The sequence below is a fragment of the Pelodiscus sinensis genome, chromosome 3, assembly GCF_052426305.1.
Source record: "Pelodiscus sinensis isolate ZL-2025 chromosome 3, ASM5242630v1, whole genome shotgun sequence".
NCBI classification, from domain to species: domain Eukaryota; kingdom Metazoa; phylum Chordata; order Testudines; family Trionychidae; genus Pelodiscus; species Pelodiscus sinensis.
In genome coordinates this window covers 79,103,159-79,122,167 of record NC_143054.1, presented here as the reverse complement: position 1 = coordinate 79,122,167, position 19,009 = coordinate 79,103,159, and the positions used below count along the sequence as shown (strand labels likewise).

At 46.8% G+C, this 19,009-nt stretch overlaps 1 protein-coding gene and 1 long non-coding RNA gene across 2 annotated transcripts in view; one reads left to right on the top strand and one right to left on the bottom strand.

The window, feature by feature from the left end:
- Nucleotides 1-5,064: 5,064 nt before the first annotated feature.
- Nucleotides 5,065-12,650, bottom strand: LOC142827850 (uncharacterized). The gene is made up of 3 exons (XR_012902621.2): nt 7,705-12,650; nt 7,458-7,572; nt 5,065-6,842 (listed from the first exon to the last, which is right to left on the bottom strand). It is a non-coding gene; the product is annotated as an uncharacterized LOC142827850 (long non-coding RNA).
- Nucleotides 12,651-12,678: 28 nt separating this feature from the next.
- The window catches only part of SNX3 (sorting nexin 3), a 28,894-nt gene continuing 22,563 nt past the window's right edge, over nt 12,679-19,009 (top strand). The window contains exon 1 of the mRNA XM_006123176.4: nt 12,679-12,993. Coding sequence (XP_006123238.2) covers nt 12,832-12,993 — 162 coding nt within the window. The 5' untranslated portion in view covers nt 12,679-12,831. The remainder of the gene's footprint in view (nt 12,994-19,009) is intronic.

Here is a 19,009-nt window from a genome sequence, read left to right as displayed (position 1 = left end):
AGTGACACTGTGTCCAACTAACAACACTGACCTTAATTCAGCGGTGGGCAATCATTTTTGATGGCGGGGCACTCCAAGATTTTGGTAAGTTGTCAAGGGCCTCACTTTTCTGTGGGATTTGGGATGCAGAAGATGGTGTAGAGTCTGAAAGAGAGTTTGAGTGAAAGAGGGGTTTGGGGTGCAGGTCTGGGAGGGGTATGGGTGAAGAAAAGGATTATGGACTGGGGGATGGATGTAGGAGTGGGTACAGGGTCTGTGAGGAAACTGTGACCGGATGTGGAAGGAAGGTGTAGAGGGTTTGGGTGGTGACCTGGGGTAGGAGATTGGGGTGCAGGGTCCAGGAGGGGGTATGGATGCAGGAGAGGATTCCAGCTTTGGGAAGGAGTGTAGGAGGGGGTGCAGAGTCTGGGAGGGAGTTGTGGGAGGCAGTGGGGTGCCAGAGGCAGACTCTGGCCAAGAAGCACTTACCAAAGCTGCTCCTGGCCAGGAGCACTCTCAGGCAGGCTTCCCTACCTGCCAGCAACCCCAGAGCACTCACAGCGACTGGCTGTTCCATGTGGCTCTCTGCATTGTGGGGGGAGGCATTATGTGCTGCCTATGCCCCCAATAAAATCTCTTAGCTCCTATTGGCTGGGAGCTGAGAAATTGTGCTGCAGTGCCCACATGCCCAGCAAAATCTCTCCATTCCCAATGGCCACTTTCCAGCCAATAGGAGTTGAGAGCTTTTGCTGAAGGTGGAGGCAGCATACAAAGTCCACCCACCCACCCCTCAACACAGAGAGCCATAAGGAGCAGCCAGCCATGGGCTGGATTAAAAGGCTCAGTGGGCTGGACCTGGCCTCTGGGCCATATCTTGCCCACCCCTGGTCTAGGTAAATCCAGAGAAAGTCTCAGATGAGGTAATTTACATCATTGCCACCCAAATTTTGGCAAATTATTACCATCTTGGATTACGTTACATTTACCTACACCAATTTGCTGAGGTGTAAGTAGATTTAAGAAAAGTCTTATGCGTCTATAGAAGTTTAGGTCTATGCATCTATGAAGAAATCTAACTTACAGTATCATACATATAACTTCTGAATCTGCTGTGGTGAATTTGAGAGCCAGTGGGAGGCTCCAGAGTGCACACCTGCAAGAGGAAAGGGAAGGGTTGTCATTGCATCTTAGACACATTCCTTATCATAGTATCTGAGCACTTCACAATCTTTAATGTATGTATTCTCACTACAACCTGTGAGGTAGGGGAAATGCTATTATCCTCATTTTATGCACTGGGAACTAAGGTATAGAGACAATAAGGCTACCTCTACACTGGCCCCTTTTCCGGAAGGGGCATGGTAGTTTTTGAGATCGCAATAGGGAAATGCGCGGGGGATTTAAATATCTCCCGCGGCATTTAAATAAAAATGTCCGCCGCTTTTTTCCGGCTTTTAGAAAAGCCGGAAAAGAGCGTCTACACTGGCCCCGATCCTCCGGAAAAAGCGCCCTTCAAAGTAGGAATAAGATCCTCCGGAAAAGGGCGCTTTTTCCGGAGGATCGGGGCCAGTGTAGACGCTCTTTTCCGGCTTTTCTAAAAGCCGGAAAAAAGCGGCGGACATTTTTATTTAAATGCCGCGGGGGATATTTAAATCCCCCGCGCATTTCCCTATTGCGATCTCAAAAATTACCATGCCCCTTCCGGAAAAGGGGCCAGTGTAGACGTAGCCTAAGTGATTTGCTCAAGCTCAGACAAAGTTTGTGGTAGAACAGGGAATTGAACTTAGATGTCTCAGGGGGCTGCTTAAACCACTAACCCATTCTCAAGCGCCCCACCTTTCCAAGAGCCTACTTATTATAGTCCTCTAGTCTGTCCTTCTCAATCTATGTTACATTTTTCAAGAGCTCTGAATTTGAGGCAAGAGCCTTGTTTGACCTCAGGAAGAGCACTCTTGGTGTGATTTATCTGACTCCATCCTCATCCTTTCTAAGGAGATGATGTTTGTCACAAAGAAAACAGAACAGGAGTGAGACTCCCAACTGAGGGTAGTCAACTATTTTGATTCCAGTAGTTGAGAGAACTAGATAAAATAATGTGTTATGAAAGGACTTAGCTCCAAACAAAAAGCACTGAAACACAGTGGGAATGAAGGAAGCAATCCTCAACCATAAAGTGTGTTTCTAGGTTATTAATTGCATAGCTGTCTGCTAGACCTTTGCTTTTGCTCCTACGTTGGGCCACATGGACCCGCATTCACATTGCACTCCCCATTAGTACCAGGCCCAAGCTGGGAAAGCTAATGATCCAGTCACAGACCTAATTTTGTGATGAATCCTATTCATGTGCCACCTGAGGCATGCACATCGTACATATGCTAAAGAAGAATGATCAGTGGGTACATTGCAAAACTGACTTCCCCTCTTTTCTCTTTTGAAGAGTGGAGGATGTCTGTAGTGCCCTCTGAAGACTCTGCTGATTGTTCTTCCAGCACAGCAGAAACACACCTAACAATATTTGGGCTTCAAGTGTTGCCCTTGGAGTATTTAGTGCGGGGGGAAGGAAGGGAGGAAGCTTGAGATAATTTCACAATTTTCTCATCCTGAAAACAGGTAGGAAATATTTTTGATTCCCAGAGAAACATCAGATAGTTTTCTCTGAAATATAGCTTAATGACATCCACTTTCCATAAATTACTCCTGAGGTAAATTTCTGAATTTATTGGAAAAGAGAAGTCATTTTCATTGTACACTGCTCAACAATTTCTTGTTATAAGACTGTTTACAAGCTGTATTTTAGTGCCTTAGTTTGCCTTTTTGCTAGAAAGCAAAATATGTCCTTAATGCAATTACTATTTTTTAAATAATTAGGATATCGGAAAAACTAACAATGATTAAAGTGCATTTTCTAACATACTATTTTAAAATTGTGTAGTTGCTCAAAATACATTTTCTGTACTATATATACACACCTACATTAGTAGTGATCTAAAATGGCATTTTTATTACATGTTAAAAGAGCTGATTTAGTGTGTCTTTATTGAACCGTGATTGATTTTGACTCATTCTGGTACGGTATGTTCATCATCAACACCTGTGCCCATTTAGCAATGAATTCTAGTACAAATCACAGTGAATTGAATAGACATCTCAAAGAAGCATTACAATTGTTGCAATATTTTTAGAAACTCAAACAAGGAAATAAACAACTTCAGTAAAATTAATTTAAATAACAAAAAAACTTATCTTTATAAACTGCTTCTCTCCTTGGGAACAAAGAATAAACAAGGAGACGAGCCTTTTTTTCCCTTCCATTATTAACTCAGATCACAATATGAATGGGTGAAATGTCAAGAATAATTGGAGAAAATCACAGCATAATCTTCAGCAAAAACATGTGATTTATTTAAATTGTCACTGCTTTTCTTAATAGATCCTCTGTTTAACCTTGTTATCCAAGACAGCATGTAAAAAAAGGCACATTTTGATTTATTCTAAAATTGCCAGCTTAAGTGCATGTATTCTACTGTTGTGTTGTGAACCATAATCTAGGACATCTTCACATTGTGAAATGTCAATGTATTGTATTGAAACCCTAAGGTTCTGCAATTACACTGGTGTGTGCCTCCCAAAACAGTATTTTTCCATTCATGTAAAGTATTTCCCCATTCATGGTCATGGGGATTCTCTTGGTTAAGACCATGAACAGTACAGGTATATTCTTACCGGCAATATTTTGGTATACCTCAGCCATAGTGTTTCTCCCTTCCTTTGTTCAGTTTCAAAGAACGGGACTCCAACTGGGGAAAATATAGGTCATCATTAAGGGTTCACTATCAGATTTAAACTCATGGTTCAGCTTCATTATTGCTTGCCCAGGGAGGTGTAAATTACACCTCTCTGCCAGCTGGAACCACTGAACCCCAACGGGGTGGAGAACGTGAGGGTGGTAAGGCAGTACAATCTCCACTTGTCCTCTTCTGGGTTTCTGCCAGAGGAGAGAAGCTTATTTGTTCTTGAGACCACATGGCAGCCTCATCAATGGAAGATGATCTGGCCTTGTCCCCTTTCTGGTCAGGACTTCTCCCATTTTGGGCTGTGCTGGATGCATGTTGGCAGCCTTGGAGAAGGGAATTTGTAGTTGCTTTTCACTAGTGTAGCTTTCTCCAAAAGCCATCCTGTTGCTGAGGTCCTGTATCTGTGTTTATGCCAGCAGAATCTGGGGTAAATCTGGGCTGATTTTAGCCAAATATATTACAGAAAGAAACCTGTGTCACTCAAACTTAGATTAATAAGAATTTCACAAGTCTGAATGATTTTTTTATTCTCTAGGCTGTTTTGTTTTAATTTTCTATTTCGCTGGGCTTCAACAGTAAACTTGTCAAAGCTGTCTCTGATCAGTAACCGGGAACTTTGTGGAATAACTTGGGAGGTACAAGTACACCACGGCAGCTTTAACACTTTAATGTCCTGTCCTCAATGGCATTGTAAAGACAAAGGATGTAATGGTGATTAGCTTTGCTCAGAGCCAGTGCCCCATAGCAGTGGTGTGAGTGCTTCTGGATTCTTGGAAGAAGTTTTGTCTGTGAACATAGAATCATAAAATGCTAGAATTGGAAGGGACCTCAATAGGTCATTAAGTGCAGTCCGCTGTACTCATGGCAGGACCAAGCACCATCTAGATCACCCCTGACAGATGTTTATCTAACCTGCTCTTACATATCTCCAGTGATGGAGATTCCACAACCTCCCAACACAATTTATTCCATTGTTTAACCATCCTGGGTATGTCTACACTACCATCCTAGTTCGAACTAGGGTGGTTAATGTAGGCAACCGAAGTTGCAAATGAAGCCCAGGATTTGAATTTCCCGGGCTTCATTTGCATCTTGCCAGGTGCCGCCATTTTTAAATCCCCGCTAGTTCGTGGAACGAGGTGTACCAGTAGTTCGGAATAGGAAGCCTAATCCGAAGTACCTACTCCGTGCCATGTGTAGCCGCGGGCACGGAGTCTGAACTAGCGAGGATTTAAAAATGGCGGCGCCCGGCAAGATGCAAATGAAGCCCGGGAAATTCAAATCCCGGGCTTCATTTGCAACTTCGGTTGCCTACATTAACCACCGTAGTTCGAACTAGGGTGGTAGTGTAGACATATCCCCTGACAGTAAGGATGTTTTTCCTAATCATAGAATCATAGAATCATAGGACTGGAAGGGACCTCAAGAGGTCATCGAGTCCAGCCCCCCACCCTCAAGGCAGGACCAAGCTCCATCTACACCATCCCTGACAGATGTCTATCTAACCTGTTCTTAAATATCTCCAGAGAGGGAGATTCCACCACCTCCCTTGACGCATGTGACACACCTTGCCTGGATCAACAATAAAGAGAGTGCCTCCAGGAAATCAGCATACATTCGAGTTAAGCAGAAGGCATAAGTCAATTTATGGCAAATGAAAGAGGACTAATGGAAATGTAAAGCAGTCAAACTTCAAGATGCTGCTGATGGACATGATTTTAAAGCATTCTGTGATGAGCTGAAGACACTCAGCCATCGCTGAGCTGAAGACACATGGGCCATGCATTGCTAGCTCTACATCAGTGCACCTTTGATGGCAGCAGTCTAATTACAGGCAGTGCTAAAATCCTTGACCATTGGGCTGAACATTTTCGCAATGTATTAAACCAGACAACAACTTTTGACAGAAGTGTTCTTGAAGAGATTCCTCAGTGGGCTAATGATTCACAGCTGATTATTCCGCCCACTCTTGATGAGACACAAAAAGCTGTCAAGCAAATGAAATCTGGAAAGGCACCTGGCAGTGACACGATTCCATCAGAGACTTATAAAGTTGGTGATGACCAGCTGATCTGCTGTCTCACCTGTTTATTTATCACCATTGGGAGAAAGATCCCTCTTCTCATGTTCAGCATCTACTTTTCAATGATGCTGTTAGTTGCTTTCAAGGATTGTGCATTGGGCATATGGTGCCTATTCTGTTCCAAACTGATGATAGTATTTTCAGCCTGTGAAGACTTCAGGCTCACACCAAAGTGTTCACTACAACTGTCCGTGACCTTCTTTTTGCTGATGATTGTGCATTGTTGGCTTAATCAGTCAAAGATGCACAGGAGCTTTTTGATCATTTTGTTACTTCTGCTCCCTGCTTTGGACTCACTGTGAGCCTCAAGAAGACAGAAGTTCTGTCCCAGTCTGTTCAGAAAGAGGCCAGTGCTCCAGTGATCACTGATGATGATACTGTCCCTAAGGCTGTTGATAAGTTTTGCTACCTTAGAAGCGTACTGTCCTCCAGCATACACTCTGGTAATGATTTATCTGCTCAGCTAGTCAAAGCCAGCACTGTCTTCGGAAGATTGACCAAGCACTTGTAGAATGACCATGATGCTAAACTTCATATGAAGGTAACAGTTTATCAGGCAGTTGTCCTGATTATCCTGCTTTATGGCTCAGAATCATGGACTATATCTCGCCATCACATTTTGAAACTTGATCAGTTCCATATGTGCTGTCTCAGGAAGACTGCCCATGTGAATTGTTTGAACAAAATCCCTAACATGGAGGTCCTTTAATTGTCTGTTGTCATGGGCATTGAAGCAATGCTTATGAACAAACAGTTTTGCTAGACTGGTCATGTCATGAAGATGGATGATATGTGGATATTGAAGAAGATCTTCTATGGTCAAAAATTTCAGAGGAGTAGCAGAGTTAGTCTGTAACTAGAAAAACTCAAAAAACAATGACTAGTCTAGCAGCACGTTGAAGACTAACAAAACATGTAGAATGTGTTGTGAGCTTTCCTGAGTACAACTCACTTCTTCAGATGACTGGAGTATTAACAGTCCAAATCTAAGAATAAATAAGGGAAAATAAGGGGAGGTGGGGAGAGGGGAAAGAACGGGGGGGGGGGGGATGAGAAAAAAATAGTGAATTGGATTGTTCAAATTACAAGAGGCTGATAAGAATAATTTGCACCTCTATAAATACCCATTGTTTGGTTGGTTAAGTCATTAGGATGTAGAAGGTCCTGTGCAGAGCCAGCCAATATCTTTATTCATTCCTCTCTGATAAGAATCAAACTTGTAAATGAAGTTAAGTTCTAACCCTTCCCTGTGTATTTGGTTAGTGGAATTGGCCTGAAACAACACTGTGATTTGAGATCCACTATGGTCAGTTTGTTCATAGAAAGTGATTGATTGGTGGTCAGTATAAACGTTACAAAGATATCTTAAAGGCCAATCTGAAGTCATGCGGCATATCTCCTGGTGACCTGGAAATCATAGCTCACAACAAATTGTTCTGGTGACTATTGTACAGGCTCTCAAATGCTTTGAGAGTCGGTGTATTCAGACAGTTTAAGAAAAGTGTTAGATCCACAAAAAGTGTACAACACCCACAAATGGTGGACTTTTATGTGACATCTGAAATTAGATTTGCTAATCAAGAATTGACTTAATCACTCACCTACGGCATCATAGAAGATTAAATTAATCAATTGACGGCTCAGTCCATATATATACTTGAAGGCTGTTATCACGTCCCCTCTTAGCCTTCTCTTTTCTATACTGCTTTTCAGTTCCTGAAATAGGAACAGAAGCTAAAGAAGGAAGATAGAGCTCAGCTGATATAAATAATGGCTGCAAGAGTACTTGCTCTGGCTGCAAGAGAGGTGGCTCATGCTGCACCACAGTCTAAGTCCCTTGGATATTACCTGGGATTCAGTCCAGAAGCAGCTTGGAAAACTCCACAGCTGGGTGTCTCATTCAGTCAGATCCCATGAGCAGGTGAGCAAGGCAACTCAATCCCTTGAAGTCCTCTATATTGATCCCCATCCCTGTGGACAATTCTAGCCCTCTCCCCTAGCACCAAGTGTTGAAAAATCATGAAAGATGGGAAAGGCGATTGGGGAGCAAGGAGACTTGCAATGGTAGGGGATTTCTGTCATGGATGTGGTTTCTCTGTTTCCACTTGTTCATGCACTTCCCCATTCCTAAGCTTCTGTTGTTTCTGGTGTATTGGTGTGATGACAGTTGGCTTGCCTGTGAATGAGTGAAAGTTGTGCTTTTCTAATACAGGTACTGTATATAAATTAAGTTTTTTGTGCTATCAAGAAAATGTATTGCTATCACTGCTTCACTTTCATACAACGCATACCTAAAATAATAAAGATAAATACATGAGTGGGAACAATTAGGAATTAGTAAGCAGTTAGGTACATCAATCCACACTTCAATCACTTCCTTACATATTATGAATCATCCCCACTCCCATGTTTAAGTGGTCATGTCATTCATAACTACATAGCATGGCACTCAAGCCCCCTGTCCAAGCACTGAACCCCTATCCCAAATCAATGAGTCCCCACCCCAGCATCAAGTGTATTCATAAAGGTGCTATTCCCACTCTTCCATTGGGCCATGCAGGTCTATAATGTGGAAGCACAAAGTATAGACTTGCATATACTGGGAACATCCAGCTCCAACAGTGGCAGATGCACTGTCTCAGGGGCGGATATAGGGCAGGGCAAGCGGGGTGGCCGCCCCAGGCCCCGCGCTTCAAGCAGCCCCGCGCATGCGCCGTGTCAAAGGGGGGGCCCCATGAAATTGTGCTGCCCTGGGCCCCGCAAAATCGTCATCTGCCCCTGCACTGTCTGACTGAGTGTACCAATTCAGTGGCCCCTCGCTGCCATAGCTCCATTCAGGGAGAAATGGTTCACCTCTGGCTTCTCAAAGATTATAAAGACAATACAAGAGGCTTTTAGCTTCTCTATACTGTGTAAAAAAATCAGCAGCACCAAGAATAGCATGCAGCTAAAGGCATGCAAAAGGGGCAGAAAACATTGCAAAATTCACCTCCCCCAATTGTCGAAACAAAAGTGATGACAGGATCATAGTGTTTAAATCTAGATAAAAATGTACTTAGTTAAAGATCTAAAGCTTTTGATAAGTAACAAATAGTAAAAGTTTTGAGTAGGTATGGGTAGACATCTAAAATGGCAATGGCAATGATTTTACATTAAAAAAATCAAAATGGAGGATTTGGACTTAACTGACAAAAAGCAGATGGGAGACCGGGGTGAAATAAATTTCAACAGGGTAAGGATGAGTTCATGCCAAAATACCTGAAGGGAGGAGACACACGGAGGATCTCAGGTAGGTTCAGCTCAGATAACACATAATGCTGATTAACTAAGCGGGTGTCACCCCATTAGAAGGATCTATTCTAATACCTGGTACTGAGAAAGCAGCCAGTCAGTCAAGGCCAGAAATTGTATAAAAGGCAAAGAGCTGGCAGACTTGGGTATGGAGCAGTAGAAGCACAAAACAGCAGAGAATGCAGCAGCAGCAGAAGAACCAGAACCAGTCAAAGGGGCTGCGTCTAGACTGGCATGATTTTGCGCAAATACTTTTAACAGAAAAGTTTTTCCGTTAAAAGTATTTGCGCAAGAGAGCGTCTATCCTGGCAAGTGCCTTTGCGCAAAAGATTTGCTTTTGCGCAAAAGCGTCCGTGCCAGTGTAGACGCTCTCTTGCGCAAGAAAGCTCCAATGGCCATTTTAGCCATCAGGCTTCCTTGCACAAGAAATTAACGTTGCTGTCTACACTGGCCCTCTTGCGCAAGAATACTTGCGCAAGAGGGCTTATCCCTGAGCGGGAGCGTCAGAGTATTTGCGCAAGAACCACTGATTTTGTACATTACAAAGTCAGTGTTCTTGCGCAAATACTCGCAGTTGCTTTTGCACAAAATCATGCCAGTCTAGATGCAGCCAGGCAGAGCACTGCCCAGACTACGGTGGGCCTCCTGCTTCACCCTCAGCAATGCCTAGAGCATACCAGATGGCACTCTGGTGGTGATTTAAAGGGCCTGGGAGTTCAAGCACTGCCACTGCTGCAGTAGCAGAAATAGCAGCTGAAATCCCGGGCCCTTTTGAAGCACCAGGCCCTGGGGCAGTTAACCCCTTTGCCCCTCCTCCCCGCGCCCATCAGCAGACCTGCTGCTGTGTGGATGCTGGAGTCCCAGATTCAAGCCCAAGTTAGAAATTTCTTATCCCGAGGTTAACAATTAATGTCAACACTCAAGCCCTGGGTTCTCTAACCCAGGATCAGCTGATTTAGGTCCTTCTAACTCTGGGCTTACATTGCAGGATAGATATACCCTAATGCACATTGCTAATGGTAGGAGTCCTTGACATTGGATGTTGCTTCTGTTCTGGTTTGCCAGAACATTATCTTGATTTCTTTCAGGGTACAGTGCCATCATTGCTTTGCTGGGAAGAGGGCTTGAAAGGGATTATTCTGACTTGGATGGTAGGGAGGAATTTCATGTGTTTCATGATGACAAAGATATGAGGAGCATCCTTGCTAACGTTGCATATATCCTTCAAAGGCTAGCCAACATATTGCAATCAGGGTATGTCTACACTGCCACCCTAGTTTGTGGAACGAGGTGTACCGGTAGTTTGAATTAGAGAGCCTAATTCAAACTACCTACTTCATGCCGCGTGTAGCCGTGGGCACGGAGTCCGCACTAACGGGCATTTAAAAATGGCGGCGCCCGGCAAGATGCAAGTGAAGCCCGGGATATTTAAATCCCAGGCTTCATTTGCAACTTCAAATGCCTACATTAGCCACCCTAGTTCGAACTAGGGTGGCAGTGTAGACATACCCTCACTCTGTTGCTCTGGGCCTGGGCAGATCGCTTGAGCGAAGGAACCTTTTTAGGCTCAGAGCTGCTGATCCACAGAAAAATCAGTTGGGGGTCATGAGAAGAAAAAAAAGAGAAGAAAAAAACACAACTCCCCTCCCCCCAAAACAAAGCAACAACGAAAAATATGACTCCTGATTAAGGAGAAAAATACTCCCCACATTACCCTTGCACACTAGAACCTAGGGAGACCCAGGCTATTAGATTTTGTGTGCTCCATCTCCGCGGTGGGCTCACCTGAGCCTCAGGGGCCAGATCCAGGCAAGACGGGGGAAGTTCCATACCATTGGCTTGAGTATAGGCGGGATTGTTATTTTAACTGTATTTATGGCACTTTTCATGTATGTGAGAATTCAAATATTTTTCTAACTGCCTGAAGATTTTTGATAGTTGCAATAAATCATATGGAAGAAATACGTATAACCACCTAGTAGAAATCCTGAAAGCCAGATTTAAGAACATAAGAATGGCCATACTGGGTCAGACTAATGGTCTATGTAGCCCAGTATCCTGTGTTCTGATTGTGGCCAATGCAGGGTGCTTCAGAGGGAATGAACAGAACAGGTAATCATTGAGTGATCCTTTGTCATCCATTCCCAGCTTTTGGCAGTCAGAGGGACACCCAGGACATAGAACGCATCCCAGACCATCTTGGCTAATAGCCATTGGTGGACTTATCCTACAGGAACTTATCTAACTTTTTTTGGAACATGTTGTGGTTTTGGCCTCCACAACATGCCTTGGCAACAAGTTCCATGGGTTGACTGTGCATTATGTGAATAAAGTTTCATTCAGGTATGACATATATCATACAAAAAGATGCTAACTCTTCCACCTTGACACTCCACTTTATAGTCATTACCTCCACCGAAATCACGCCCAATGCTGTGTGATCCAACTTGACTGCAAAGACTCCCATGAGCCTTACAATTAGGGTTGCAAACTTTCTGAAAGCAGAAAAACAAGCACTCTTGACCCACTTTTTGCCACACCTCCTCTCTGAGGCCCACCCTGCTCAAGCCATTCCCTCCCCCCATCATTTACTCTCCCCCACCTCACTCATTTTCACTGAACTAGGATAGGGGGTTGTAGTGTGGAAGGGAGGGCATTAGCTGAGGGTGTGGGTTCTGGGGCTGGGCCAGAAATTAGGGGTTCAGGATGCAAGAGTGAACTCCAGACTGGGACAGAGTGTTCAGACATGGGAAGGGGTTCAGAGTGTGGGCTCCAAGGGGTGCTTCCCTCAGACAGCTCTTGAGAAATGGTAGGCATGTCCCAATGGCTCCTCTGTTCACAAGTTCCCAGGAGTTTCTGTATGCTGCCCCCATCTGCAGGGGCTAGCCTCTTAGTTCCCATTAGATGTGGTTACCAGCCAATGGGAGTTGCAGAGGCAACATTCAGGGCAGCAGGTGGGACATAGTAGAGCTGCATGTGGAGTCCCCCTGCATCTCTGAACTGGCAGGATATGCCAGCTACTTCAGGTAGAGCCAGCTGCTACAATCAAACTTTTAGCAGATAGGTCAGCTGACTGGAGCCTCCAAGGTCCCTTTTCCACTGGGTATTCTGGGTCAAAACCTGATGCCTGGCAACCCTACCTATCAATGGGAAAGGAGGAAAAGTGATTGAGGAGCCTGCGGCCTTCCCTTCCTCTATAAATGCAGAGACTGTGAACTCAATCTTAAGGCTACTGAAGTTCCTGGCACTATCCATAAAATAATATAGGGCAGTGGGCCCCAGGAGCTGATCTGGGCCTATTCCCCCTGCTCCTGTAGCTTTTCCCTACAATTGCGGGCGGGCCCAAGAAGATATTTTATAGCAGAGTCCTGCTTGTTGTGCCCCCCCCCTCCCGGTGCACTATGGGAGTTGTAGTTTTCTTATCCCTGTCCGTGCTCGCTCTGAGCGAGTGCGGCGGCAGCGGAAGTACTACAAGTCCCGGGATTCCCTGAGCGGATGAGGGGCGTGGGAGGCGCATCCGCTTGTGCCGGGCGGCGGCTGGGTAGCAGCGCGTAGCTGGGGCGTCAGCTGTTTGCTGGAGCATAAGAGGGCGAGAGGGGCGGGGTTGGCTCGCGACGTTTCCGCGGTGGGTGCGCGCGTGCCCGGCTGCCTGGGGAGGGGGACCCGGCGCGGGCGGGCAGGGAAATGGCCGAGACCATCGCGGACACCCGGCGGCTCATGAGCAAACCACAGAACCTGAACGACGCCTACGGGCCGCCCAGCAACTTCCTCGAGATCGACGTGAGCAACCCGCAGACCGTGGGGGTCGGCCGAGGCCGCTTCACCACCTACGAGATCAGGGTCAAGGTGAGGGGCGCAGCGAACGTGAACCCCCCCCCCAGCCTGGCTCCACGGTTGCGCCCCCGCCGCGTGGGCGCGGTAACGGCTTCTCTGCTCCCCCCCCCCCGCCCCCTCGGGCTGAAGTGCCCCCGTGCGGGGCTGCGGTTCCCTGCCCTGCGGGACGGGTCTGGGGTCCCTGGCACCAGGGTGCGGAGGGGCTGGCCCGGCCAGGAGCGATGCAGGCTGCATTGGCGCCTCAGACCGTTCGCACCAGGTGTTTCAACTCCGCCTGGTCGTGTAAACACACCTCTTACGGGGGAAGCGCGAACCTCTTTCCCTCCCGCTCCACCGTCCTGTGCCAATCCGGAGTGGGGCTTGGATCAAGCGTAATTCCGGCCTACGGTACTGGGGGGGAGGCGGAGTTTAATGATGGCCTTTATAGGGCTTAACTGCAGAAAGGGGTCTTATTTGTGTTAGTGGTAAGTTTGCAGTGTTGTTACAGTCCTGTTGGTCCCAGGATATGCGAGATGTGAGATCCTATCTTCTATTGGGCTAGCTTCTATTAGTGAAAGAGACATGCTTTTGTGCTTATCTAAGCTCTTCTTCAGCTGTGTGTAACTCAAATGTTTGTCTTAACCACAGAAATTGATCCAAATATATCTTGCCTACCTTGTCTCTTCAGTGAGAAATGAGTGTTTCACTTGAAGGAAGATGTAAGCACAAACTGCTTGTGTTTTTAACAGCAATTTTGTTTTGTACATGTCTGGGTGTCAATAGTTTGTCAGGCTATTGAGTGGCGCTCAGGCAGGCTTCAGGCTTATCTGCCTGAGTACAGGTATCTGCTTGCCAGGGCGATGGTTGTGATTGAATATATTGGTGTCATAGAGGTCGGCCGATAGAAGCATGGAAACTTCTTTTAACAGCTATTCTGAGGAGAGTATGGTAGCTGTGTAATAGTGGTGCCAATCTGTATGCTACGTGAAGAAGTTAACATTTGGAAGGGAGGGAGCGACTGTTGAGTTGGATAAATAAAATTCTGCAGATAGAACTGCAACTGGCGTTTTGCTTTTGACTAAGACCATTTAGTCAAAACCATTTAGTGGCAATTTATAAGATGAGCACCCACATTAACACTACAAGACAGCACATCAGATTTTTACTTGCTCTAATACAGAGGCTGGCAACCATATGGCATGCAAGCTGACTTTTCAGCATCATGCAGGAGGGAGTTCAGTGCTGCCCCTCCTCACCCACACAGCTGCTAGAGAGCGCTGCCTCCTCCCTGCAGCAGGTTAGGTTGCAGTGGGAGGAGGCAACATTGGAGGAACCACTACCCCATGCGGTCCAGTGCCGGCCCCAGAGTGCCACTACATGGTCTGGGACAGACCTGAGACTGAGTGGCAGCAGTGCCCCCGGGGCCAGCCCCAGACCACAGTTGCAGCAGGAACTCTAGGGTGGTCCTGGACTGTGTCAACAGCAGCAACGGGGCTGGACCTGGATCACATGGGCCCTGGCAGAAGGATCTCTTTCTGGAGTGGCTGGGACAGCGTGGCTGTGGCCATAGCTGCAAGGGGGCACAAAGCCAGGTAAGGTCCCTCCTCATGCTCAGACCCTCCTATCCCAATTTTCTCACTCCCCCTTTCTTCCCCCCCCCCCAAAGATCTGGCACCCCTAGCTTGCTCCGAAACTCCCTTGTTCCTGAACCCTCTCTCCTGGCCACATGCTGCACCCTCCCTTGCTGCTGTTCTCTCCACCTGTCCAGACACCCTACTTCCAACCTGTTTCTGCACCCTACTCCCAACCTAGACCTCACTGTGACGGCGCGTTGGGGTTTTTCCATCTCCTGCACCCCCCCGTAATGGCACGAACAGACTCCGCCAGCCAGTAGAATAGAGGGAGTTTATTGCTTCTCCCGGATACAGCACAGATGTCATCTGGTTACAGGAACTGGGGCTAAGAGGCCTCAGTGCCCCCCCTAGAGATGGGGGGGGGTGGCTGGGCCCTACAATCCCAGCCCCCTCCCCAGTTCCTTCTCCCCTGCTTCCCAGACAGAAACTAACCAACTCTCCTCCAGCCCTGCCCCCCAGCCAGGGGCAGCATTCCACCTTCCTTTGTTCCTCTCCCTGGGGGGTAGCTGGTCGGACAGGTTGAGACCCTTTTTGCATAGTGACCCATCCCCTGCCCTGCTGGGCTGTGCTGTAGCCAGCAAGGTACCCCCACTACGTCACACTCACAACTTCTCCTTCTGCACCCTACCTCCTTCCCAGATCCTGCACCCCATGCCTATCCTACTTCCTGGCAGCCCTGTTTTGCACACTGTACCCTTTGTTTTTGTCCCTATGCCCAAGTCTAAGGAGGTCCATAAAATCCACTAACTCTAGAACCCCAGAGAAGTCCTGGACCTCAATCCCCTCCTTTCCTTCCCCTCACTCCATGACGCTGGGGAACCAGAAGGGAGGAGTCTCAGTTGGGGCCCCATGAGTGGGCATTGGGGGTTTTTGGAGGGGTTTTTTGCTTCTCACTTCTGTGGTACCCACAGAAACATCAGTTGGAAGTGACCCCAAACCCAGAAAAAGTTACCCTCCCCTGCAATTAAATAAAGAAAACATTGAGACCTTTTGTGTTAGAGATAATATTTTACTTTACAGGCAGTCCCCGGGTTACGTACAAGATAGGGACTGTAGGTTTGTTCTTAAGTTGAATCTGTCTGTAAGTCGGAACTGGCGTCCAGATTCAGCCGCTGCTGAAACTGATCAGTGGCTGATTCCAGGAAGCCCGGGGCAGGGGCTTCCTGTAGTCAGCCACTGGTCAGTTTCAGCAGCGGCTGACTTGGGGACGCCTGGGGCAGAGCATCTGGGGTGCTGCTGGGTTGGTCCAGTAGCGCCGCCGCTCCTCGGCGCTACTGGACCAACCCAGCAGCACCCAAGCTGCTCTGCCCCAGGCATCCTGATTCAGCCGCTGCTGAATCTGACCAGCAGTGGCTGAATCAGGACGCCTGGGGCAGAATAGCTGGGGTGCTGCCCGGTTGGTCCAGTAGCGCCCAGAGCGGCGCTACGGGACCAACTGGCAGCGCCCCAGCTGCTGTACCACAGGTGTCCGGAGCAAAGCCACAGGGCACGGGGGCAGCGGGACAGCCCAGACGCGCCGTGGCTGTCCTGCTGCCCTCGGGCTCCGTGGCTTTGCTCTGCTTTGCTCCCCGTCCCCCTGGTCTGCAGACCAGGGGGACGGGGAGCAAAGCGGCGGAACACGCGGACAGCCCAGACGCATCTGGGCTGTCCGCTGCCCGCGTGCTCCGCGGCTTGGCTCTGCTTTGCGCGCCCCCCCCCCCCCCCCGACCCCTGGTCTGCAGACCAGGGGGACGGGGGGGGGGAGGGCAAAGCAGAGCCAAGCTGCGGAGCGCGTGGGCAGCGGACATCCCTGTCCGCTGCCCACGTGTTCCGCCGCTTTGCTTCCTCTCTCTGGTCTGCTGGAGACCAGGGAGAGGAACGGCCCCGTTCGTAACTGCAGATCCGACGTAAGTCGGATCCGCGTAACTCGGGGACTGCCTGTATTGAAAATGAAGTATGATAAACTAACATGAGTTAAAACGGTTAATCTGTTTGGTTTAATTTAAATTATTCTCCCTAGCTGCAGCTGGTTCAGTAAATAAGGTCGCCATACCCAGTTTGCCCTTGCCTCCCTTCCCCTTCTTCCCCCAGCACACAGATCCGTGAATAAGTTAAATCTTGTTATGCCACTTCAGAAAGGTTGCCAACCCCTGCACTAAAAGGTAAAATCTGGATCTTTATTTATTAATGAAGCTGCTGTAAGTAGGACTATTATTGACTTTAAAAAGTGTCACCGGCACTTGGGCCTGTACATAGAGGCAAGTAAGTCAAATCTCAGCACTCCACCTCTGAAAGGTTGCTGACCTCTGCTCTAAATGTGTAATTCAACTGCTCCTGTAATTCAGTCTTAAATCAAGCTGAAATATTTTGCATCCAAACTCTTTGATATTTAGTATCTTGTGATTATTGACATGTTGAATAATGCTCCTCACTTATAACAGTCAACTTGGATTAACTAGCCAACACTTGTGGTGTAATCTGGGCTCTGATGAAGTTGATGGAAAGTGGCCTTTGCACTAAATCAGTATTGTGGGCAAAACTAAAACTTATTAGCTGGATGTCTAAACTTATTTACAGGAGGGGTGGAAAGGATCCCACCAGCAAGATGTGGGGATAGTGTTCTCCTAACCAGAGTTAGCTGTGAACTGAGAGTCAAATGCCACCCATCTGGTTTAGGAGGGCACCCACAGCAAGCTGCATGTGTTTCCACTGTTGGTGCACATAGATGGAAAAATGCTCCTAACCCCAGCCATCTGCCAGTTTAGGTAGGGGAACTAAGGAAGAATGCTGAGATTTTTATTAGGGTGTTATCATGACTGTTCCGGGGCTCAGTTTCTCCTAACTATTTCTATGTAGTAAATGACTAGAATGTGTCATGTTGTGCTTTACCCCTTGTAGCTGCTGATAGCAAAGGAAACCTTGTCTGGTCTCTCCCCTCCATAATCTCCTGCCTGCTGTTAGGGAAGTGGAGGAATAAACCTGCGATACTTTACTCCTCCCCACTCTTTCCTGGGGTGCAGGAGAGATCCTCTCTTGTGAATAACTCCAGGTTGCTGCTTGAAGCTTTTCTTGATTGCTTCACTGATGCCCATGTAGTTATTTGTGGAAGTGAAATTAGCCATTTCTCTTAATTTTACTTAGTGGCAGTGGTGGCACTGGAGCTGCCAGACCCTTGTCACAGGAAGATAAAATGTCAACCTTCCAAGTGTTGATGCATGTAAACTATGTTCACAAACAATGATTAGAAACTAACTTGAAATGAAAGCTTAAATTTATACAGAATCTAAAGCATAAAATACCTTGCTGCTGGCCAGAATACCAGGCCTGATAGAGTAGGTTTTTTGGGGGTGTGTTTTTTACAGCTTATCTACAGTACGCCACTCTTGGAGCATGGAATCCACAGTTAAAATTACCCTCAAACTACACTTTATCTGGGAGCTTTGAAGGCTTGTTTGGCAGTGTTTGATCTCACTACTTGATTCTGCACAAGTTTGAATTCAGTCTATCCTCATTTTAAAACGCTCTGACTTAATTCATCCGTCAACTTTTTAGCTGGTTTCAATGGAAAGGATCAAGTTATTTCTAGCAAGCTTACATTTCCGGTACTTAAAACCCATTGGCTGCGTCTAGACTGGCAAGTTTTTCCACAAAAGCAGCCGCTTTTTGCAGGAAAAACTTGCCAGCTGTCTACACTGGCCGCTTGAGTTTGTGCAAGAACACTGACGATCTAATGTAAGATTGTCAGTGTTCTTCCGCAAATACTATGTTGCTCCCGTTCAGGCGGAAAAAGCCCTCTTGCGCAAATGTATTTGCGCAAGAGAGCCGGTGTAGACAGCTGAAAACTGCTTTGCACAAAAAATCCCCGATGGCAAAAATGGCGATCGGGAATGGCGATCGGGGCTTTCTTGCACAAAACCGCATCTAGATTGGCACGGACGCTTTTCCGCAAAAAGTGCTTTTGCGCAAAAGTGTCCATGTCAATCTAGACGCTCTTTTCCGCAACTGCTTTTAACTGAAACTTTTCAGTTAAAAGCATTTGCAGAGAATCATGCCAGTCTAGATGTAGCCATTATGTATTACTAACTCCACTTGCTGATATTAACTTCAGTGTTTCTTGAAGCAGAATAAATTCCTCCATCTATAAACTTAACCCCCCCCCCCCACTTCTGCGAACATTCTTCAGTTAACAGCTTTAGTTCAGTTCTCATTCATGTTTTTGTGACTAGACAGAACTCCTAGCCATCTTGTCTATTAGCTTTCCACTTCTAACATGTCAATTGTTCTGACCATGAAATTGGAGGTAAATAAGTGGTGGAGTTTAATATTTGTGATATTCTTGCTGCACTTAAATCTTTCCCTCTGAAATCCAGAAAGGAAAGTAGAGGGTACTTGAAACACATGTCTCTAATGGCTGTGCTAATATGATGTATACAGTT